The sequence below is a fragment of the Perca fluviatilis genome, chromosome 10, assembly GCF_010015445.1.
Source record: "Perca fluviatilis chromosome 10, GENO_Pfluv_1.0, whole genome shotgun sequence".
Lineage (NCBI taxonomy): Eukaryota > Metazoa > Chordata > Actinopteri > Perciformes > Percidae > Perca > Perca fluviatilis.
The window spans coordinates 23,214,774-23,237,601 of NC_053121.1; the positions used below are offsets into that span (position 1 = coordinate 23,214,774).

Genomic DNA, 22,828 nt, shown 5'->3' on the forward strand with positions numbered 1-22,828 from the left:
TGTAGATAGAAAAATTGTTAATGGAGCAGTTAAAAAATTGTGTAAACAAGCCCATGGGATTAAAGGATGGGTTAAAATTTCTTTAGTCAGGTGCCCATTTCAACATTAAAACAGTTTTTGCTTTCTATAATCATTCCTCCTGTTTAAGAGATCCCTTTCTAACATGCTTTTAATGTAATGATGAGATTGTTTCCTCAGACAGCGTTACCATGCTTAGCTGCAGTGGAGGGACAATAAAACAAAAGACGATTTTGTACAAAAAATACTGTAACCTTGAAGACAACCACTTGATTTGACTAACATAGTGCTTGTATCTGATATTTGCTTCAGCTAAAGTTATGAATGGAATTTTGCACAGAATGAGGACTGTAGCCCCCATCATTTACATTGGAAGCGCATAAGTAAGGGATCTCTAATTGCCCAGTATGAACATAAGGAATGATTCCAGAAAGCAAAAACTGTTTCAATGTTAATATGGGTACCTGACTATTGTTTAAAAACAAACATGAACAAATGTGGACCTATCCTTTAATTTCCCAGTGGAAATGTTGTTTGTTTGTTTGCTGGGTCGCCAATATAAACCTTAATCATTGAAATGTTCAGGTTACATAAATCTTATTGCTGAAAAACGTGCAACACAAAAATAGAAATCAGAATACCCAATTCGACTGTATAAATTAATACAGTCCAATTGGGTATTATGATTTTCCATTGCATAAATTAATACAGTAATTCCATTCAACAACATATCTGTTGATAAACAAACGAAAAACCTTTTACAATATAGTTATTGACTACAGTATATGAAAGTTATTTCTCTCAATCAGACTGAGTGTAAATCTAATTTTATGTAATTACATTTAATAATGCAATATAAATATTACAATGATTACCCTTCAACTATCCTACCAATCCTTCTCAAGATTTGTACAGTTGCTGTCACCTAAATCGTTAATTTAACTCAGTATTGTCTTTCTTGTCCCCCCTCCCCCCCAGATTTCAGATTTGCAAAAAAACTATTAACCTTACAAAGATGGCGCCTGGGTGGGTCCATAGTCTCTCTTTTCCGGGTTTTGCCTTTCGTCACTGTGACGCGAGACGCACGTACGTTCACCATACCATCAGTTGGCGTATGATAACAATAAACAACCCTGAAACAAGAGAAACGCACCAACAGGACCTGCTGCTCCAATTCGACAGAAACGTACCGAAAATATGAGCCGAGACAGCTACAGACAGTTGGAGTGACGTCTCGTCAAGTAGCAGGGGACTCGCATCGGTCCTGACGCAAAGGATTTTCGTATTTTTGTGTCAAGCCTAGGGGAGAACTTACGTAGAAGAAGTTACGGTCTACCCTTCCTTAGCCCCATGTAGCTAGCTGTGGCTCATTCCTTGTTTTTGCACACTTTGTGTTAGTCTGTTATGCAGTTGCCAGAGGACTGTACTCGCACTCGTTCTCCTTCGCCACCTCTTTGCTCCCTCTCCCCGCTCTCTCTGGCCATATGTCTCGCTGGCTTTTCCCCTGGTCAGGCTCAATCAAGAAGCGGGCCTGTCGGTACCTCTTACAGCATTACCTCGGTCACTTTCTGCAGGAACGACTGAGCTTGGACCAGCTGGGCTTGGACCTCTACAACGGCAGCGGTGTCATCAAGGAAATCAACCTCGATGTCTGGGTGAGTTTTTAAAAGAGAGGTGGCTGTCAACTTTGCACCACAGCAGCAGTAGTCATCGTGTGTTTTTGTCTGGCTCGTGCACCCTTGACTGTTTCGCAACTGCACTCGAGTTCAACAACAATCTCCAACGTCATGCTCTCAGCCTAGCTCGCATTTCTTCGACGAAATCCAGTTATGGGGAACACATCACCAGCTCACCAGATTAACTGCACCTCTCCCTCGTGTCTTAACATTCAGAATAGATGTATTTACCCCTGCCATGTTGGCTGTGCACTTCCTTTGCTTTATAAGTCTACACCAGAGTGATGAGACAGTGTGAAACCAGTTGTTCAGATTTCTTTAACTTTGTGTTTCTTACTGACTGCTTCCTCTCTACTCCAGGCGGTCAATGAGCTTTTGGAGTCTCTTGGAGCTCCTCTGGAGATAGTGGATGGCTTTGTGAGCAGCATAGCAGTGACCATCCCCTGGCAAGCTCTCCTGACTGATCACTGTACCTTAGAAGTTTCTGGTCTTCAGATAACATGTCGACCCAAGTACCGGACCAGTAAGTTAACGTAAAAACATGTTCTTGAGTCAATATTTGGGATTCACTCTTGGGTCTTACACTTGGGCCACTAAACATGCACCAGCCATCCATAGGTTGAGTGAGGGGGGTTTTCCAGGATTTATCAGATGAGATCGACTGTGGTCCAAAAGTATATTGTAAGGACAAATATGTCCCAGTTTTTCATACTGTTTTCCCCAAACTATTCCTGATGTAGAGCTCTTGTTATGCAGGGAAGCAGTTGTTAGATAGTGTCTATTTGTTAAGATCTGATATTTAAGTGCATTAGTAAAACAAAGTACACATCCGTATACTCATTTTTCTAGACCACAAGCTGGCATAATCAAAACCGTTGTATTGTCAGAGCAACAGTCCAAAAAACCTAAAATAGTCACTTAACTATCACATATGAAGAAGAGCAACAGCATATCCTCAAGTGATTTCAAAGTATTTTTTTAATTTTTACTCAAAAATGGACTGAAACGATTAATTGTTGACTATTTTGTGAATTGATTAACTTCCTGGCAATCAATGAATCAACTAATCCTCTCAGCTCTGTACGGGACTACAGAAAGCTCAGGAGGTGCAACCTGGATCTTCACGTGTATCACATACTAAGGAGTTTACTAATGTTTGCATTGGATGTAAAAAAAGTGCACACCTCACTTACACTACATCTTTGTCAAAGTGCAAGAAATCACTGAATCCCATGTGGTTTTGTTTGTACTCAGGTGGGGGTTGGGACTCCCAAGGCTGGTCATCAAGCATGACCTCCAGCATGCAGCTGGCTCAGGAGTGCCTGAAGGACCCCCCGGAGGCGTCCGAGGAGCCACCTGCCCAGCTGGAGGGGCTTGAGATGTTTGCACAAACCATTGAGACGGGTGAGTCGAAATCAGTTTCCCCACAGTCAGAATGTGCACTCTGACAGTATTATTGGGAACATTTCTCAAATGAAAAAAAACTAAACATTCTGAATACACACCGCTAAGAAAGATGCTTTGGAAGATCAGTGCTGATAAAACTTAACGTGTCTCGTCTCATCTGTGTTTGCAGTCCTTCGTCGTATTAAAGTCACCTTCATAGACACTATTGTTCGCATAGAGCACCAGCCCCTGGACCTGGAAACAGGCGTTGCCTTAGAGGTGCACATCAAACGGTAAGTCCTTGCTTACTTTCAAAGATTCACTTAAAGGAAATTAACTTCAAAGAATATGACTTTGTGTCCTTTTTTCTATTTTAAAATGTCCTCTTTGTTAATGCTACATTAGGGTTTATACACTGTGTTAATTCATTTTTGTGGGAACATCCTGAAAAACAAACCCATTACTTTTGGTACTGTTTGCTGCTGGAACATGCTGATAGAGAGCAGCTCATGGTGCAAAACCAAAGGTCACTTTTTACAGTACATTTGGCAATAATATATTTATTGAAAAGCATACCTGAGTGGCCTTTTAACAAATTACATGGCTTTATCAATATGACTAGGTTCGGCACAGAAGACTCACATGATTTGTTCTACAAAAGAATATAGTGCAGCACACCAAGCTACTTTGTAAAGACATCAACACAGGATTTTTTCAGTGTTTGTTGAGGCCAGATCAGAGCAAAAACATAGAAGGTGGTTGTGATTTTAAATGAAATGTGTTCAGGCATTTTACAAAACACCGAAATGTAGCCTGAAAAACACAAACTGGCTCTGAAGCACTTTAGGTGATGAAAACAAAGAAGAAGCTTCAAAGAATTAGCTCGAACATAGTGGTCAGCATAACATTCTACAAATAAAAGCATCCACATTCATACCCAGCTTTTCTTTTGATGGATTTCACTTTTTATCACTCACAAGAGGGTGCTACTGTGCTAAAATGTCTTTTGGCGATTAGTGATATTGTAACTCTCCCACATCACCACTTATATTACAGTCAGGGGAGAGTGAAAGCAAAATGGAAGAAAAGAATTAGATTTCATCTTTTCTCTGCTCATCAGCAGAAAAGGAGAAGAGGATCCTGCTAAGTTATGAATTTGCACTCCCTGACCTTATATTATCAGACAGCCTCAGCGTGAAGCTCATTTTGAACGGGGTCAGTATTGACAAGGTCATTCACCTGAACAGGCTTCTATCAGTGGCTGCAAATAAGTGCAGGCTGTACTTAAGGTGTTGTCAATATGGGATGTCAGGGGAGTCTGTGGCTTTTACATTGATGAATATGTGGCCACTGTTCCTGTGAAGAGCCAGATAGTTAACTGGTTGTATGACTATAGATAAAATAATAATCATGACTAGTGCAATCATTTATTATTTTCTCAATATTTTGATGTATTTTATGCATTTTTGACACAACATCTTAACTATTTTCAGCTGCAGTGTTCAGTTCAGAGTTTAACCTGAGCCAGACCAACAACAAAGATAGAAATCCTATCACATCCATACAGGGATATTAGTATATAGTTGTTAAAACATAATAAAATATATGACATACTGGTATCGGATCGGTAATCGGTATCGGCTGATATGCAAGTTCAGGTATCGGAATCGGTATCGGGAAGCAAAAAATGGTATCGGGCCATCTCTAGTTACTGTTGAAACCTTAGTTGTGGCTTATTGACAAAGCTGCTCAGGATGTCTGTGTTGGTCTGGGGTCAGTGACCAGAAGGCCCTGTTATCTCAAATGCTTGATTTTTAACAGAACAACTGATTTGAGTTCCGTGAAGCATGTTATGGGATAAGTGTTTATTAAACGGGATGCTATCTGATCATCATCATACAGCAGAACTGTACTTCAGCAACAAAATATGAAGTGCTACTTGTACTGATCAGTATGTCAGGTATATTCATTATAAAACCATGGTATAATTTGATAGAGTTCCTTACCTCATACCAATACCTCATACCAATGGTACTGTGAGTTTTTCTCAAAATGAAAATCTCATTATGTGATATTATATTATATCTGTCTGCTGTCACAATGCAGGTGTGACTTTTCCCCTGTATGTACTGAATTAAATACAATTTTATGCCGCTAAATAATTGGTGTGTTTGCACGGTTCTCCAGGCTGGAATACTTTGACGAGGCAGTGCGAGATCCAGCCAGCCAGACTGCCGTGCCTGTCGACATCCACCAGCCGCCCGCCTTCCTGCACAAGATCCTCCAGCTGAGCGCGGTTCAGCTGTTTTACGACAGCACCGGCACAGTTCAGGTGATGGAGACCTCGCTGCTAAGGATTCTTTACGTGCAATCTCTGTATATATTTTTTATTTCTTTCACACTTTTATTCATTTCTGTATATAATTTATGTAGTCACCTACTTATTAGCAGGATTATGAAAGATTAAGCAAACTAAAAACCAAAAATATCAAAGAATAGTTAAGAAATGGGTAAAAACTCAAAATACGTACACCACATTCCGTCTAGGAGGAGCTGATGTGGATTAAAGGGGTTTATAATTTACTAAAATATCTAGCTATTCAGACTTTGATAAATCATTTTCTTACTCCCACAGTGATGTCTGAACAAGATGAACTTTTCTCACTTGCTACTGTTGCAAAGCAACAAAGTAATAACCACTGAAATTTGTTCTTATGTAAAAGCCTAACCAGGGACAAGGACTGCAAATTAGCCTAGGGCTACATTACATCGGTTACACTTTAGTAACATTGTCTCTGACAAATAAACTGATAAGATAAAATAAAAATGTTTTTTTCTTGTAATCTTGGAGGAAAATATCACAATATACATCAATATGAAAACAATATAATTTATTACCAGAAATGCTCATAGATTTCTCCTCATTTCTTAGGGGCCTCATGAAGAGCAACGTCCTGAATCAGCCACAGCAAGTGAAGTAGAAGAGGAGGAGGAGGAGGAGGATGAGGAGGTGGAGGTGGAGGGGGAGGACGAACAAGAAGATGATGATGATGATGAGGAGGAGGAAGAGGAAGAAGAGGCAAAGCCCCTAACATCCCCTCCCTGTCCTGCATCTCAGCCACTACTCATAGGAAGCTGCTCCGGTTTCATTGAGACCACCGTCAAGATCAAACAGAACGACATGTTGCCTGGACCAAAGGTGTGTGTGTGTGTGTGTGGGTGTGTGTGTGTGGGTGTGTGGGTGTGTACTGTAACATCCTGAAGGATTAGTAAATGCAACTGCACTTAGAGCTGTAACAATTCAAAATTTTGCTGTACAATTAATCTCAGAAATAATTGCAATTAACAATATATTTGTCTTGTTCAGTCAAATTTTAAAAATATGTATTTATTTATTACTTTTTTTTTAAACAAATTAAACTTTTAAATGAATCCCAGGATATATCTTCTGGTTGTATCGCTGTTTTGTGACCCAGATAATGTAAAAACACAAATGCACAACTGAATGAAGTAAATCACAGCTCCACACTCTTTACTTTATCCACCCTTTTCATTTTTGTTGCTATGAACGTGAAGGTCAAGTGCCAACAACTACCATAGCTTTAGCTCAACAGTCTGACTAATAATCACTGAAATAATTACAATTTTGCCTTTCCAAACCAAATCAACAATTACCATCAACAGTCTTAGCAGTTTAGCTAATGTTAGGCATTAATTGCGGTTAAACAAAGAAACTGCGATAATGCAAACAAAATTGAAAATTAGACAATTATGTCATAATTGTTACAGGTATAACTATGATCTCATTTTGACTTCTGTATCCTGTCTCTTTCCCTCTGTTGATCAGTTGGAGTTGGATGGGAAGGTGGGCTGTGTCCACTTGCTGCTGTCTCCAGATCAAATAACCCATCTGACAGACCTGCTGGCAGCCCTTTGCATAGACACTGGTACAGTAAAACACAGCCACTGTGATAAACATGCACCAATCCCAGGCCTGGGTTACACCTGCCACTTTTGCCATTAAACAATCTATATGTGATCATAATTTGACACTTTATTGAGAACTAAAGAAGAAGTTGGAATCTGAGATTGAAATTGCCTTTCTGACTGTTGGATCTTATTTGCCTTACATTACATGTCATTTAGCTGACGCTTTTATCCAAAGCGACTTAAAATTGCTATATATGTCAGAGGTCGCACGTCTCTGGAGCAACTATGGGTTAAGTGTTCAGGGACACATTGGTTGAGGTATCGTAGTGGGAATTGAACCCAGAACTTCCACACCAAAGGCGTGTATCAAATCCACTGCGCCATCACCACCCCAGGTTATGTTTAATGTATCATGATGATTATGGCATGAAACAAGATGAATCAGGTGCTTCAGTGATTTAAAAAGATTGTAGTGATTTGGTCAGCTTAAGCTGGCTGATTTAAAGAACCAGTCCGAGTATAGTCAGGCCATAGCGTGGCCTGTTATTATAACATGAATAAATTATCAAATGGATATTCAGAATTCATTCAGAATCATTTTCTGTTCACAAATAGAATAGCAAATACTGCTACTGCAAATATTGCTACGATGCTTACATTGATGCATGCACCACAAATTTGGGTGCCTAAAGACTTTAGCACTACATAATGTAAAGCCCATAAAAGCCAGGAGGACTCTGAACAGATACACTCAGACACAGACAATACGCCTGTGTTGTTCCCTCTGCAGGACAAAGCTAGAGGGTAAGGTCACAGACTATTCTAGATGTCTGAATGTGAGGTCACACTCAGCCTTGATCTCTTTCCCTCTCAAACACATTCATAAATCTGTTTCTCTGTCCTCTTTCCCCCAGAGACAGAGACTAAGTGTGGTGGAGCATTCAGTCGTCCGTTAGACTCAGACGACCTGCGTTTGATTGAGGAGGACCTCGGTAAGCAGTTAGGCTCCAGTCCCAGAGACGAGGATTGGGATACTGAGCCCGACCTAGAGCCCTACATTACTGGCCTGGAGAATGGAGGTATACAGCATTTTTTCAACATGTTTTCCTTGCAGCAACATGCCGTAAAGTGTATGTGTACATTGTAGTATTTATCTGTGTGTGTGTGTGTGTGTGTGTGTGTGTGTGTGTGTGTGTGTGTGTGTGTGTGTGTGTGTGTGTGTGTGTGTGTGTGTGTGTGTGTGTGTGTGTGTGTGTGTGTGTGTGTGTGTGTGTGTGTGTGTGTGTGTGCCTGCAGAAATGTTTTTCTCCATGGGTCCCACTGGAATGATCAGTAGCATGACATCTGTGCGCTCTGGCAGCGAGTTGTCAGACAGTGATATGGAGTCCTCCACACACAGTTTGGCTAGCTTCACACAGCCTGCACCATTGTCTGCACAGGTAGGGTGTGGGTGTGGGTGGTTTACACTTGGCAGACAGCCGCATGTGGAGAAACTATTGTTGTAAGGCTGATAAATGAAAGATGATTTCATTTTCTCTTTTTCCTTGATTAGCACAATAAGCTTAAATTCCTAAATTATCAATATTTGTGTCCTTTAGTATTGATAAAAATAGTATTATTATTTTTAATGTTACATTTATTAAAAAAAAAAAAAAGAGTGTATTGGCACATAGTATTTTATGGAATAATGTGTGCTTTTTCTTTCCTTATTTACTGAGAACAACAACAAACACAGAACTGGAACTTGTCACAAGCTGTCTGATTTCCACTTTAATTTTACCTGACAGGGCATGATGAACTGTCCCAGGAGGTATCCTGCAGGCAGTTTGTCGAGTCTACCACAGGCAAGGGGCCGGACCAGAGGTAAAATCACTGCAGTGCTGAGTATCAAGTACAGAACTGTCCTCAAAATTATTGTTATTTATGACACCTGCATGTTGCTACTTTACACAGATGTTTGAGCTTTTTGTCTTTAACAAAAAACGGAACTGTCATCCTCGTCCTTGCAGGACGCTCGCACAGCGGCCAGGCAGAGCAGCTGAAGCCCGATGCTTTGTTGCGTCTGACTCTCGGTGGGCTCACCCTAACCCTGCTGCAGGAGGACCCACCCTCTAAGCCAGACGGAGCCTCGTCATTGGCTCAGGTGTCTCAGATGTTCTTCCAGGAGCTGGCCTTCTTCAAAGACAGCATGTTTAGTGAGAGGGACTTCCACCATCTGAGAGGCGGCTTTGCCAAGGCCTGCCCACACTCCCATCTCAGGTAGAGAACACAGACACATGTTTTGTCTTTGATTAGTTATAATTCATCATGTGGACATAGCTTTACACATAATTTCCTAGGTACCTTCTTCTTCTTTTTTTTATGCATGTAGTATATCAATATAAAAAGGGGCTTGTGGAAGTAAAAAATTACATAGAAGATTCAGTTGACTACACTGTAGAACTTCCCTTTCTTAATAAGATGCGGCTCAGTAAACAAAGGACTTTCTGAAAAACAATAAACTGTGATGAAGTTACATAGCCTGCCGGATTGAGGAATGTGTTACATGTCTCAAGGGTTTGTATCAATTTACATTATGTAAATTGATACAAACCGCCACATTGCAAAATAAATTCTAATTTGATTCTCGTTTCCACTGTTGAACCTTTCTCCCAGAGTGACAGGAGCAGCAGTGCAGGTTGCTTGTGAGATGCGGAGCGGGACACGCCACAGTCGGGCCATGACCTCGGACCTTTCCTTCAGCAGATTGGAGCTGTTAGAGTGCCTCTGGGAGGACGGAAAGCCTCAGTACAGCGAGGTAGAACATCTTTTATTTGTTTGGCTGTTCATATTTGGTCATTATATTTTCAATGTGGTTAATATCCGTATCATCAGTAAGTGATCACATAAGGTCATTTTAAGGTTTAACATCTCAATCTGTCACAGCTGTTCTTCATCTTTCTTTTGTACTATAACCAACGTTATATGTTTGACTGCCAGCATGGAGTCATGATACATGTCACTTAAATTGTGACATGTTTAGACTGAAGTTACTTTTAACTAAAATTGTTCCTGTCGTCTGAAAGTAGTTTGTTGTTCTTTTTCCAAGCTGATAAGCAAGACTTGAGAGAACTTTGTGTCTCTTTCCAGTTGCTTCAGTTCCAGAAAGCTGGTCTGTTCACAGTTGGAGCTGCAGCCAGACCGTGTGCCCAACTACACTACGGCCTCACTGAAAAACACCTGCGTAGAGTATGCTCTACAGTCCACACACACACACACACACACACACACACACACACACACACACACACACACACACACACACACACACACACACACACACACACACAGTCTTGAGAAGTGCTAAACATTTCTTATCTAAAATAAATGATATTTGTTTGTCATTCATTTTGTTTTTGTGTGAAGCGCTTTCAGTGTACAAAATGTGCTGTACAAACAATGTTTGTCTGGTTTTGTAGTAGGTAAAGTAGTGTTACAATATTAACATTAATATTAAGGTACTACAAAGACTGAATTGACAGGAGTCGTTGAAGACTACAGTAAAAAAAAAATAAAGCAGCCAGTATTTATTGTTCTCTTATGATACTTTTGTACTTAGAAAGTTACATGATATAATAAATGTAATGTTGAATGTGAACACGGGTACATTGTGACACCCTTATTTTTAAGACCAATACCAAACTTTTTTGACTAAAGTTTCCAAATATATATATTTGCCAGTATTAAATGTCTTAAATTTGACCACTTTCTTGCCAAAAGGCTGTATAACCCTTTAAAAATAGCATTCCAATAAAACAACTGTACCCTAAAATCCTGAACTATGATGATGCCAGTAATCAAAAGCATATTCATGCAGACTTTATCTGTCTAATAACATGTATTGTGTGTGTGTGTGTGTGTGTGTGTGTGTGTGTGTGTGTGTGTGTGTGTGTGTGTGTGTGTGTGTTGTGTGTGTGTGTGTGTGTGTGTGTGTGTGTGTGTGTGTGTGTGTGTGTGTGTGTGTGTGTGTGTGTGTGTGTGTGTGTGTGTGTGTGTGTAGGGTAAACAGCGGGTGGTGCGGCGGGACAGTGTAGTGTGGGTGGAGCTGGCAGAGCTGAGCGCCGAGCTGGACCTGGACATCATCAGTCGCCTGGGGAACCTGAGCAAGGCCTTCAGCCACTGTCCCACACAGACTGCCGGACCTGGACTCATGCAGGTGGAGTTTCACCTGTTCATTTCCTCATTAAGAAATGAATTACATAAAGACAATGTAGACCTGTTATGAAATGCAATAGTCAGTAACCCAATTAAAACTCAAGCCAGAAATGCGTCTATGTCAGCAGGACAAAAAAAATAGACAAATCTTCTTCAAAAAAGCTTGAAAAGGTAATCCCATCATGTCTGACCAAACGTGTGCAAAATTATTTTATTTATTTTTAATTAAATAAGAAAGTTTTCAATAGTCTTAAGATTGCCCTTAAGCTGCTAGTGAAGCTTTAACAGTGACATCCTCTTTCACAGAAGGCAACTGACTACTGTCTGTAACTTAAAATCTTAAAATCCATCTTCAGCCAACAGTCTTTGGAAAAATAAATACTAAGAGATTTCTAACTTTCTTTCCTCAGACCCAGAGCAGCGAGCTGTGCTCCTCCTTCACCCTTCTCTCCCCCCACGCCATCCTCAGGCTTCGTTTCCCCATACCCGACCTGCGGCCTCTCCCTAAGCGTCGACCTCCGACCCAGAGGGCAGTGCGGCAGGAGACCCTGGTGCTGGAGCTGACGGAGCTAGAGCTGAAGCACCAGGAGGCCCCGGACCTCCAGGCCGAGCAGACTGCCCCGGGACAGCCGTGGGCTCCCTGCCTCACCCAGCTGCTGGAGGCCTCCTTCTCCGACCTGCACGGTGGGAACACGCACAACCTTTTGTACTGACTGAATATTCATTCAAATGCAACCAAAGATAGACATACAGTGTACTGACCAATGCTTGTTGCAACATAGACAATCACATGTGTTTTCAATGTCAATTTGTTTACCAGGGTAATACTCTCTGTATCAGTATAGCTTTCCAGGGATTTAAGTTAGTAAAAAGTTGGAAAGCCCCTTGTTTTTGTTAATATAGTCCCATTAGTATTTTATTTTATTTTTTTTATGACTAGCTGTTACCTCATAAAGATAATGGAAATTGCATTTGTTGCTTGTAATGTTTCACATTATAAAGGACAAGACAAGCGCTGGAGATTTTACAATACCTGCCATTTTATAATGAGTGTGTACAAAATGTGTCTGCTAAGGGCTTGCTATGTAAGGCTGACTGTAGCTCTGTTAGACTTTTCTGTTGCATGTAGTCCTGTAGAACACAATTCATTATTAAAAGCTGTAAAAGAAACTCATATATATGGCTGAAGCAGACCTTTAAACAGAGAACTGATGTGTATTGTCTCACCAGGGTCATACGAGGGCTGGGAGGGCGGCTCTTTCCCCTGTATCAGAGTGAAGAAGAACCGTGACTCTCCGCCGAGGTTAGTAGTGGTGATTATGAGAAGAATTAGATACATTCACAATCTGCTGGAAATCAGCACTTTACAGTACTAGACTACTTCTCTAGTACTCATGGAATGAGACAAAAATATTGTTGTAATGTACTCTAACCACAAGCCAGTTTTACTTACTTCTCTGTTTCTGCGAGCAGGATATCAGTACGTGTGCGTGGAGGTGAGACTCAGGGCCCGGCAGCAGGTCTGGGTGGGATGAACCTCATCAGGGACCTGGGGGCTGCCTTCTTTGAAAGTCACTGTGAACTCAACGACAAAACCAGCTCCCCATTTTCCTCCAACCGCACCATGTTTGAGACTGAGGAGGTGCGTTGACACACAGGAAAAAAAAAAAAGAGCTATCTCATCAAGACTCCAGACCGAACTGATTTCTCCTTTCTTGTTCTAGATGGTGATTCCAGCCGACCCCGAGGAGATGCGTCAGTTTCAGGCGCAGTGTGTCGCTCAGTGTCAGTGTGCGGTGGACATCAACCTGCCGCTGGCCTACATCCTCCTGCCCAGCAAACAGGCCTTCCAGAGCTTCTACAACAGGTACGTCAACAGTAGCACAGGTGTGATGGCTCCAAGATAACATTATCCAGGCATCCCCCGAAAAGTTGGAAAATGTTTTAAATCATCTTCAGTATAATGTTTTTTTATTGTACAGAAAGTTTCTGTGTTCTCAGATGAACACAGAACACTGTCAAGTGTTTCACTTCATCTGCCTTTAATCATAGATTTTCATTTTTATATTGCTGGTGTCCTCATTTTTGAGCTGTTTATGTAGAACTGCCATTAGTTGTGTTAAAGAATAGCACCCAGCTTTGTTCCTTTTTTTTTGGTCTTTGTATTGGTCTTAAATCCTGCATCTGAAGTAACATTAATGTCCCTCGCCCACCCCTTTGTCCAAAAGGATCAATAATGATCTGTTGATGTGGGAGCCTCCTCCCCCCTCAGCCCACAGCCCCGACCACAGCCGTCATCACCACGATGAGTTCCAGCTCTGCAAGTCGGCCTTTAGACTGGGTGAGTTTGGCTGCTTTGATGAAGAAAAAAACAAACATGTAGATCTATTAAAGTGCCCATATTATGAAAAAAACACTTTTTCTGGGATTTGGGGTGTTCTTTTGTGTCTCTGGTGCTTCCACACACATACAAACTTTGAAAAAAAAAAACATGCTGAAAAAATCGCCGTTAGGATACAGTTTCTGAATGTGTCCTGCCTTCAGTCTGGTGAGCTGTTCAAAATCGGCTCGGACTGTGACGTCACAGTCCGAAATGAGCTGGCTAACCACAACCGTTAGCTCGTTAGCATGCTAACCGTTAGCATGCTAATGCTAACCGTTAGCATGCTAATGCTAACGCTAGCATGCTACGTCGTTCTCAATAGCAAAGCACTGCTACAACACACACAAGTTCACCATAATCTACAAAAGAACTACTTACATGTGTGCCCTCATTTAGAAGTCTCCCAGCTAATCATGCCTTGTAACTGACCAAAGTTGGAGAAACAGCCTTTCTTTTACTGTCTCTAGAGTTAGCTAGCTGACATGCTCTACATCTGAGCTACTGAGCATGTGCGAGTGCAATCAAAGATAGTACAGAAGAAGAAAAGAGGTCTCACTCTGTAGCTAAAACAGAAACCAGGTGAAAAGAGGATCTGCAGCAGTGAGAGAGAGCTGTGCAGTACAACAAAAATATGGTGTTTTTTGAAAATTAAACCATGTAAACCTATTCTGGTACAACCTTAAAATACAGTTATGAACCTGAAAATGAGCATAATATGGGCGCTTTAAATATAATGGCAGCTAGCCTGCGAAAACATCTTTTATTAATCAAGCAGTATATTATATCAGTATGTTTCTTCCTCCATTGATGAAGAAAAAAAAGAAAAGACTAAGTATGTTTTCCTCTGTCTCCTCTATCTCTCTGCCATAGACTCTGATTCAGAAGAGGACGACCCTCAGTTCTACTTGGCCAGTGATTCATCTGGAAAGACACAACAGTCAGCTCCCCGGCCCAACCACAACCTCAGCCTCCTCTCCCTCACTGTGATTATCGGCAAAGGTCGTCTCCAAGCCAGAACAGACAAGAAGGTGAGTCATGTGGCTGCTTGTAAGTTTCATCTTCAAGACCTTCAAGACAGTCTTGACTTGGACTTTTTTTTCAAAAGACTGCAGATTCTGCCTTGATCCACAATTAAAAATGATTTTACCCTATCACTTTTTTTTATCTAGTAATTTTTGTGTTTCTAACGGTTTCTGTTTCACCTCATTGATCAGGAGGACCAGAGTCATGGGGAAATTGTGCTTGACCTGGAAGGGGGGAAGATATTCAGTGTGGCACAGCACCAGAACGACCCCAATCTCAATTTCCTGTGTCTAGAGAGCAGACGAGTGGAACTCTACCATCGAGGTACAAACTGTCATGTTGTTTGAAAACATTATATTGCAACATAATTCATATTTTTATTTTAATAATGTTGAAGTAGATTTAATGAATAATAAAGTAGAAAATGTTAATGTAGTTTGCGGGGTAGGGCTTTCACGGTATTTCATTTTTTTTGTAATGAAATAATGAAACCGCACACTTTTTGTGAAGTCATTTAAACCGCCGCAGTTACCAGCATAAAAAAATAAATAATTTCAAAATAAACTTTTCGAATGCATTTATTCCTGTAGGAGTCTATTTTTTATATCATATAGTCTAAATGTCTATCTTTATTTCAGTGTTGTCATTAAGAGGCCGACTTTGCAGGAATATTGGTCTGCATCAGTATATGTGAGCGGAGCGTGATGATTTTGGATGGAGCACGGAGCGTCGCCTTATCTCCTGCTCCTGTACCGCTCACACTGTGAGTTTGAAGCATGCAAGAAACGCGACAAAGGCTCACGGTGTAGGCTACATGCAGATGAAGCCGCACATCCTCCCTCCATGCCGCCAGTGCCCAGTGCACCCCCGGCATCCAGCTGCCTTTTTCAGGACTGCTGGATGAAGCGCTCCTGGCACTGGCAGCATGGAGTAAGGGCGGGCGCAATTCATCTGATAAATACAACGCAGTGGGGGGAATGAACAGCTCCGTGAGGAGGAGTGGAAATTCCAGACCCTCCATTCTGCTCACATGTTTTCGGAAGGCACGCATTTGTTATTGAAAGTCAGACAGAAAGGCTAATGAACACTGTTTAATGACAGAATAAAAAAAACAAAACATCGGTGATAAGGTTGACTCTGCGGTTGGCGTTACATGACCGCAATCACCATGGTAATGCGGTAACTGCGACAGCCCTAGTTCTGGGTCATCATTCTTTCCCCCTCCCCCCCATCACTACAGCGGTGGTGAAAGACACCCCTATCCCACAGCGGTTGGAGATGCCCAACTTCACTCCCCCAAAACACTTGGACCCTACCATTTACCCCACAGAGGTGGGTGTGAGCAGTGTTGGTGGCAAAGAGGGGGAGTTACAGATGTTGTCCACAGCCATCAAAATCACACTGGACCCACAGAGGAGTGTTAAGGTACGTGCTCCTCAAACCCCTGATTTTGCTGCTGATGGAAGTTCGAAATTAAACAATGTTTGTTTCTGCCCCTTATTGTAGGAGTTCCTAGTTGCCCTTCGACTTCAAGGTGCCACCATGCGACATTACGTGACGCAGACTAATCACAGCTGGCATGAGCAGGTGAGAAGCAGAACAAGAAGGCAAAAAGAAACCAGTCCTCTTACAGATCACAGTCTTCTCAGTATCTTCTTGTTCTTCATTGTTGTTGGTTAAAAGTTCATGAAAGAAAAAAATCTCTCCTAAAAGACTTCCTATACTTAAACTACCGTGGATTTCTAGTAATATTCATTATTTAATTTGTAGGCATTTCAAGGTGTTTTTCTTATTTTGTGATTTACTTGCCTAATGAAAAAATGTAAAGGGATTCAGCAAAACTATTTTCAATTCTCTTGGAGATAAAAGTCAGATGTAAAGTCGCTCGAGTCAGAAAATGCATTCTTCTCTCTCTAGACCAACATTTTTGACATTCCACATTCATGCAGAAATAGAAATGTATAAATGAGGAGTGCAAGAGAGTGAGATGCCGATTTCTCTAGTAGAAATCAACCAGAGTACAGTGGACTAGTAAGATAATGTGCATGTTACAATCCACTGTATATTCTAAAATATAATTGCTCTTACTCTTCATCATCCTGTTCACCAGCCCTGCCAAAATACTGCTTTTTCCCCTTACTTGCTCCCAGAGATAATAAGCATATACTATTACATTGTAGCCAGTAAAGTATAATTTAATATGACAAATTGCATAACCAAATAGACATGCAGCCAATGTTATTATTGAGGCAATCGCAATTTGTTCTGTTTTATTTTCCAGCTCAACCATTTGGGTTGTGCTGAAAAATGCAAACCACACTCCACACTGAAATCACATTAGATGGATGACTTAAAAATGTTGTTCGCTGTTTTGCCTGCCAACTGAGTGTTTGTTTGTTGCAGCTGGTTGACTTCCTGGATGTCATTGATGATCCCATTCTGGGATACACAGCACCTGCCGTCATCACTGTCCTCCACACACACCTCGCTACCTGTGCCGTCGACTACAGGTATGTACTATACCCAAAGAAAAGTGTGGTAAAGTGATAATATTCACAGTACCATGTCCTTTTTTTTTTCCACCCTTACCTTCTGTTTTTCTGTTTGCCAGACCTCTGTATCTGCCACTGCGCATGTTGTTCACAGCAGAGTCCTTCTCTCTGTCCAGTAATATCATTGTTGACACTGCCACCTTCCACCTCAGGTACAGTTCGCCACTAACTGAACATGAAGATTGTCCATTAAATAACAAAAAAACACTCACAATATTAGATGTTGGTATTATAATGAGCGCTGAAATAATTTTAAAATGCTACTGTCAGTTTGTACCACAATATATGAGCTGGTGACTCCCAGTGTAAGATCTTTGTCTAAGTTGTGTTTTTGTTATGCTGTGGTCAGATTCATCCTGGATGACTCTGCTCTCTACCTCTCTGACAAATGTGAGAGCGACACAGTGGACTTGAGGAGAGGTAAGACACATGATGCACATGTGTTTACATGTTACAGTTACAGAAAGGTTGTAGAAAATACGCTGTTTCTTTACAGAAAGTGAAGCTGTTGCTCAGGAGTGTTGCATTTAGTTGTTTGTAGCCCTAATATCGCAAGGCTAGCACATTTCTTCATGTCTGTTTATAGTGTGTCTGTTAGTTATTCAGCATTAAAAGTATGTAGGAAGTCCAGTGTAACTTTTGAGTTTTAGTCTGTTCATGTAACATGTTCTGATAAATTCCTGATGAGTGAAAACAAGTCAAAAGTGTCAGGATGTTTTCAATTCAGACTTACAAGAGGGTCCATAGCAATAAAAAAGAAAATAAGACATACAAGACAAAACCACAATTCACCATTCTATCATGCCAGTGTTTTTTGAGCCTAGATGAGTACCAAGTGCAGCTATTTCTAGGGCTGGTTAAAGCCAGCCTCTATGATGCTGTTCTCTGACTTATCCAAGTGACACATACAATTATTTGTTAGCTGCGTTTCTCAGCCGGAAACTGATGGAGTGCCTACTCCAGGTAGCGAATTAGTCCTTACCCCAAGTGAAGGAGTTCAAGTACCTTGGGGTTTTGTTCGCGAGTGAGGGGATAATGGAGCGGGAGATTGGTCGGAGAATCGGAGGTGGCGTCGTCATTATTACATTATTAGCGCTTATGGCCGTTGAGAGAAAAGAGAGCTGAGCCAGAAGGCAAAGCTCTCGATCTACCGGTCAGTTTTCGTTCCTACCCTCACCTATGGTCATGAAGGCTGGGTCATGACCGAAAGAACGAGATCCAGGGTGCAAGCGGCCGAAATGGGTTTCCTCAGGAGGGTGGCTGGCGTCTCCCTTAGAGATAGGGTGAGAAGCTCAGTCATCCATGAGGAGCTCGGAGTAGAGCCGCTGCTCCTTCGCGTTGAAAGGAGCCAGTTGAGGTGGTTCGGGCATCTGGTAAGGATGCCCCCTGGGCGCCTCCCTAGGGAGGTGTTCCAGGCACGTCCAGCTGGGAGGAGGCCTCGGGGAAGACCAAGGACTAGGTGGAGGGATTATATCTCCAACCTGGCCTGGGAACGCCTCGGGATCGCCCAGTCGGAGCTGGTTAATGTGGCTCGGGAAAGGGAAGTTTGGGGTCCCCTGCTGGAGCTGCTCCCCCCGCGACCCGACACCGGATAAGCGGATGAAGATGGATGGGTTTACACAAACCTTACCCTTGGACGACGGAAACTTTCCCAACAGGACAAGTGTAATTGATATCAGAGCTGTTGTTAAACTGAAAGTCAACAACAGAACAGCTCTTCTTCTACTTAATGTTGATTCTCTTGAGGTCATCTTACAATCAGGGACGTCTTATATTTGGGCCAATACAGTAGTTAATATGACTAACATAAACAAGAATCACTCTAATGAAAACCACTTTGTGTTTTTGTGTCACACAGACTATGTTTGTGTTCTGGACATTGACCTGCTGGAGCTCGCCATCACCACCTGGAAAGGCAGCGATACGGGCAAGCTGGTGAGTGCTCGCCACCTGTTTACATACCTGTGTTTTCTTCACATTTACACAGCAGCAGTAAAGCATACAGCAAAATAAATGACTGACAGCCAGAGAAATGTGAACGTAAACAAAACATCATAATTTAGTTCAATTTCCTTTGAAAACCACTAACGAGCACAGGCCCTGTGTTTATAAATATTTGTTATACTATAATAAAGTTTCACTATAATAATAGCTTCAGATAGCAATTTAAGACTAGGATCACTTTTCAGTTGGACATGAAACCAAAATCAACAAGGCAACCGTAACAACAATGATGCAGCTGCCCTTTTAGCCAATCAGTAACAAGGTCTACAAATTTGAGAAAGGTCAGTTTACAGACTGTTATGTAACAATGAATTGTAAGTCCATTTGAGGCATTTGCTGTATCCATTTTATGTTTATAGTGTTCAGGTGTGTTTTTAGAAGGAGGGAGGACAGACAGAGGGACTCTTTAATTTATAAACTACTGAACTTACAGATGATGATCCTCTCTCCTCTTGCATTACAACTCTCTCTGTCACCACATTTATTGATTCTCTCTCTGTTATTAATTTAAATGTGCTTGCTCTGTATGTTCCAGTCTCAGCCTCTCTTTGAGCTCCGTTGCTCCAACAATGTGGTTCACCTTCATACCTGTGCTGATTCCTGCGCTGCCCTGGTCAATCTGCTGCAGTACCTGGTCTCCCAGGGTGACCTGCACCCTCCACCACGACACACCTCACCCACCGAAATCGCTGGTCAGAAATTACCAGTAGGTCCAGCATATTTACTAGAGAATTAACATGACAAATTGATTAAATAATGGCTTCAGACTAGTTAAGCACCTCAAGTTAATTTATTTATATTGACAAATGTGTCTCAGAGGGCTTTACATTCTGTTTATTATAACCTTAGATCTCTGCTCTAATAGCGTTAAGTAAAATATTAAGTGTAATAAGTGAAAGAGTTAAAAGTGTCTTTTACATATAATTCCCTACATAATGCATAGAGAATGAATGAAATGGTTGCTGACGAGAACAGACCGGTTCCATATGTCCAATGTGGTTTAGAGATGCCATATAATATTCTTCTGTAATATTCTGTCTTGTTAGCTGTCAGAAAGTCCTGCGTCAGTGCTTCCCTGCCCTCCAGCTGAAACCGCTGAGATCAACCAGTATGACCTGGCTGATGCCTTAATTGACACAGAGAAGAGCCACCAAGAAGAGAGTTTAGATCCAGGTACTGAAGAGTCTTTTTTTTTTTTTTTATTAACATATCTCAACATCCCAACTGGATATGGTTCAGTAAAATTCTGCAAAGACCCCTGTTTCCTTGTGTATAGGAAGAGGGTTGTCGTGTGCTGATGTAAAACTGTGGTGAAGTTTGACACAGATACAGAGGAGCGTATTGTCATACTTGACCAACTGAACTTTTAGGAAGGAAAAAAAACATAAAACTCGCCTGTTTTTTCCAGATTTCACTAATGCAACAATAAAACCTAAAGTAAGAACAGTAATTCACATCTGTATGCACCGTACCATGTGCTCAGGATGTTTTTAGTCTCTGTACCAGCTTGGCTAGCCCACAAATTAATTGATTGATTGATTTCTTAACCTGACTGATGGACCTTTGTCCAGGTTCACCCTCCATGCCGAGGGGCTCGCCTGTCTCCGTATACCTGTTTCCAGGTGAAGCTCAGAAGCGCAGCCCCTCCGTCCTGCAGGGTGAGGACTCTGAGCTTGATGGACTGGTTGCCACAGCAATGGAGGCACAGGCAGATATGATGTCAGAGGAAGGCTCCGAGGGCTCCAGCGAAAATGACGACTTTTGCATCTTGGAGGCTCCCGGGATGGGCATTTCTGTGAGTCTCTCCTTATGCTTTTATGGTCCTGTTTGGTCTGTCTTATACACATTTTCTTCCCCATTAGCTCACTTTCCCTCATAGCATGACTCATAGCTACTTACTCACAGCATGTCCACACATGGGATTTGTTACAGCCCAGGGACGGGGAGCCTGTGGTGACAGTGTTGTCTCAGGGCCCCATCAGGGTGAAGGAGAGTCACTTCTCCAGGCCACGAGGCAGCTCAGACCTGCTCAGAGCCCCCAGCCGTTTCCCGGTGCCCCAGAGCAGGGTGGTGCTGCGGGAGATCTCTGTGGTCTGGCATCTCTACGGGGGCAAGGACTTTGGCAGTAAGCCCATGTCCATACATGCCCAGCACACAAACAGGTAACACACGCACACACAAGGCCACAAGTAGGTTATCAGATGCACAGAAATGTAGTTACTCATACAATATATACATCAAGGGTCATGAGAAAAATTCAGTTTTCTCTCCTTTCTTTTAACTGTTGCTCTCACCATCTCTGTCATCCTCTCCACAGAGGTCGTTCCGTCCCCACTGGTGTTCGTGGGTCCCCGTCTCGCACTGTCGCTCCCTCTCGTCCCCAGAACTCCTGGCGCTGGGCCGGAGGCAGCGGTCGTCAGCACGCACTGCTGATGGAGATCCAGCTCACCAAGGTGTTTTTTTTTATTTATTTTTTTTTATTATTATATATACACAGTATGTGTGTGTCAGCTGAAAGTGGTTGTCAGTTCATATTAGTATATTGTGTATTTAACTCTTAAACTCAGATTTTGTTATTGCAATCTGTTTTTTTATGGGGTTTTTTGTGCCCTGATCCAGAAGTAATGGATCTCAGCTGTACATTTTTGTTTGAAAGTAAAACTAAAGGAATAGTTTGAGCCTCTTGGAAATATGCTTATTCACTTACTTGCGGAGAAGATTGATACCACTCTCTGTACAGCAAGTGGTATTGATCTTCTCATTTAACTTTTGGCAAGCAAGCAGTGAGTTGTCAAACTATTACTTTAAATTCAACTTGAAACTAAACTGTACTTCTTTAAAACTTCTATAACTTTCGCAGTAGATCTACAGCTTCAACAGAACCCCCAAACAGGATCTTTTTCAACACATTCCTCCTGTTTTGTCATCCAGGTGTCCTTCCAGCATGAGTCCTACTCGGTGGCAGCAGCTGGGCAGGATGGGGAAGGGTCAGTGGCGGTCGGGGTTGGTCCCGGTGGCGAGCAGCCACTCTCCAGGCAGGTGTTCATTGTCCAGGAGCTGGAGGTTCGAGACCGACTGGCCTCCTCACAAATCAACAAATTCCTCTACCTCTACACCAGCGAGAGCATGCCTCGCCGAGCCCACTCCAACATGGTGAGACAGCAGACAGGGAGGACAGACAGACAGACAGAGGGAGTTTTTAATTTATAAACTACTGAACTTACAGATGTTGGAGGGGTGTTCTGTGATTTAAGCTACCTGACTAGAACCAGACCATCCTGATGTTGTAAATCCCCACTTGTCTTGTAATACTGTACAGTCATGGTAAAACGAGTACAAAGACAACTACTGTTTGACATAACGTTGATGCAGCTTAGAGCGTTCTTGTTTAGTGTAGCGGACTCAGGACACACCGCAAAATCACCACGACACCACAGCTCTCTTTGGATCTTTGTTTTACTGATTGAGTCTGTAATGACACAACATGTGACAGGGACTGCATCACTTCCACACACCCTCTTCTCAGACTACTGTCTCTCTCAGTTTCCAAAACAGACTGAGCATAACAAAACATTTACACAGTATAGTAAAACATATTAAGTGAAATGATCGTATAGTGGTTATTTTCTTTGACAACCATACCTGTAATGACACAACATGTG

General features: G+C 41.9%; 1 protein-coding gene across 2 annotated transcripts; it reads left to right on the forward strand.

The window, feature by feature from the left end:
• The first annotated feature begins 1,119 nt into the window (after positions 1–1,119).
• On the forward strand, positions 1,120–22,391 carry atg2a (autophagy related 2A). 2 transcript variants are annotated; one of them, XM_039812867.1, is made up of 33 exons: positions 1,120–1,673; positions 2,055–2,217; positions 2,949–3,098; positions 3,271–3,373; positions 5,268–5,412; positions 6,013–6,279; positions 6,928–7,027; positions 7,925–8,089; positions 8,307–8,449; positions 8,798–8,873; positions 9,020–9,269; positions 9,666–9,807; positions 10,140–10,238; positions 11,050–11,205; positions 11,615–11,888; positions 12,435–12,507; positions 12,678–12,846; positions 12,929–13,071; positions 13,433–13,545; positions 14,458–14,615; positions 14,802–14,934; positions 15,851–16,035; positions 16,117–16,197; positions 17,014–17,120; positions 17,222–17,314; positions 17,512–17,582; positions 19,021–19,097; positions 19,702–19,872; positions 20,213–20,339; positions 20,738–20,961; positions 21,099–21,328; positions 21,484–21,619; positions 22,098–22,391. In XM_039812867.1, the coding sequence occupies exons 1-33, from the start codon at positions 1,503–1,505 to the stop codon at positions 22,374–22,376; spliced, it is 4,974 nt and encodes a 1,657-aa protein (XP_039668801.1). In that variant the 5' UTR covers positions 1,120–1,502; the 3' UTR covers positions 22,377–22,391. The 2 variants fall into 2 exon arrangements, with proteins under 2 accessions (XP_039668801.1, XP_039668802.1); XM_039812868.1 differs by having other exon boundaries at positions 11,059–11,205.
• The last annotated feature ends 437 nt before the right edge of the window (positions 22,392–22,828 follow it).

What these genes read in the sequence shown, in the direction of transcription:
- atg2a (XM_039812867.1), top strand. Translation starts at nt 1,503, where the DNA reads ATGTCTCGCTGGCTTTTCCCCTGGTCAGGCTCAATCAAGAAGCGGGCC. An exon ending in CTGAAAAACACCTGCGTAGA is followed by an intron (nt 10,239 to 11,049) that starts GTATGCTCTACA and finishes GTGTGTGTGTAG; the next exon opens with GGTAAACAGCGGGTGGTGCG. An exon ending in CAAGTCGGCCTTTAGACTGG is followed by an intron (nt 13,546 to 14,457) that starts GTGAGTTTGGCT and finishes TCTCTGCCATAG; the next exon opens with ACTCTGATTCAGAAGAGGAC.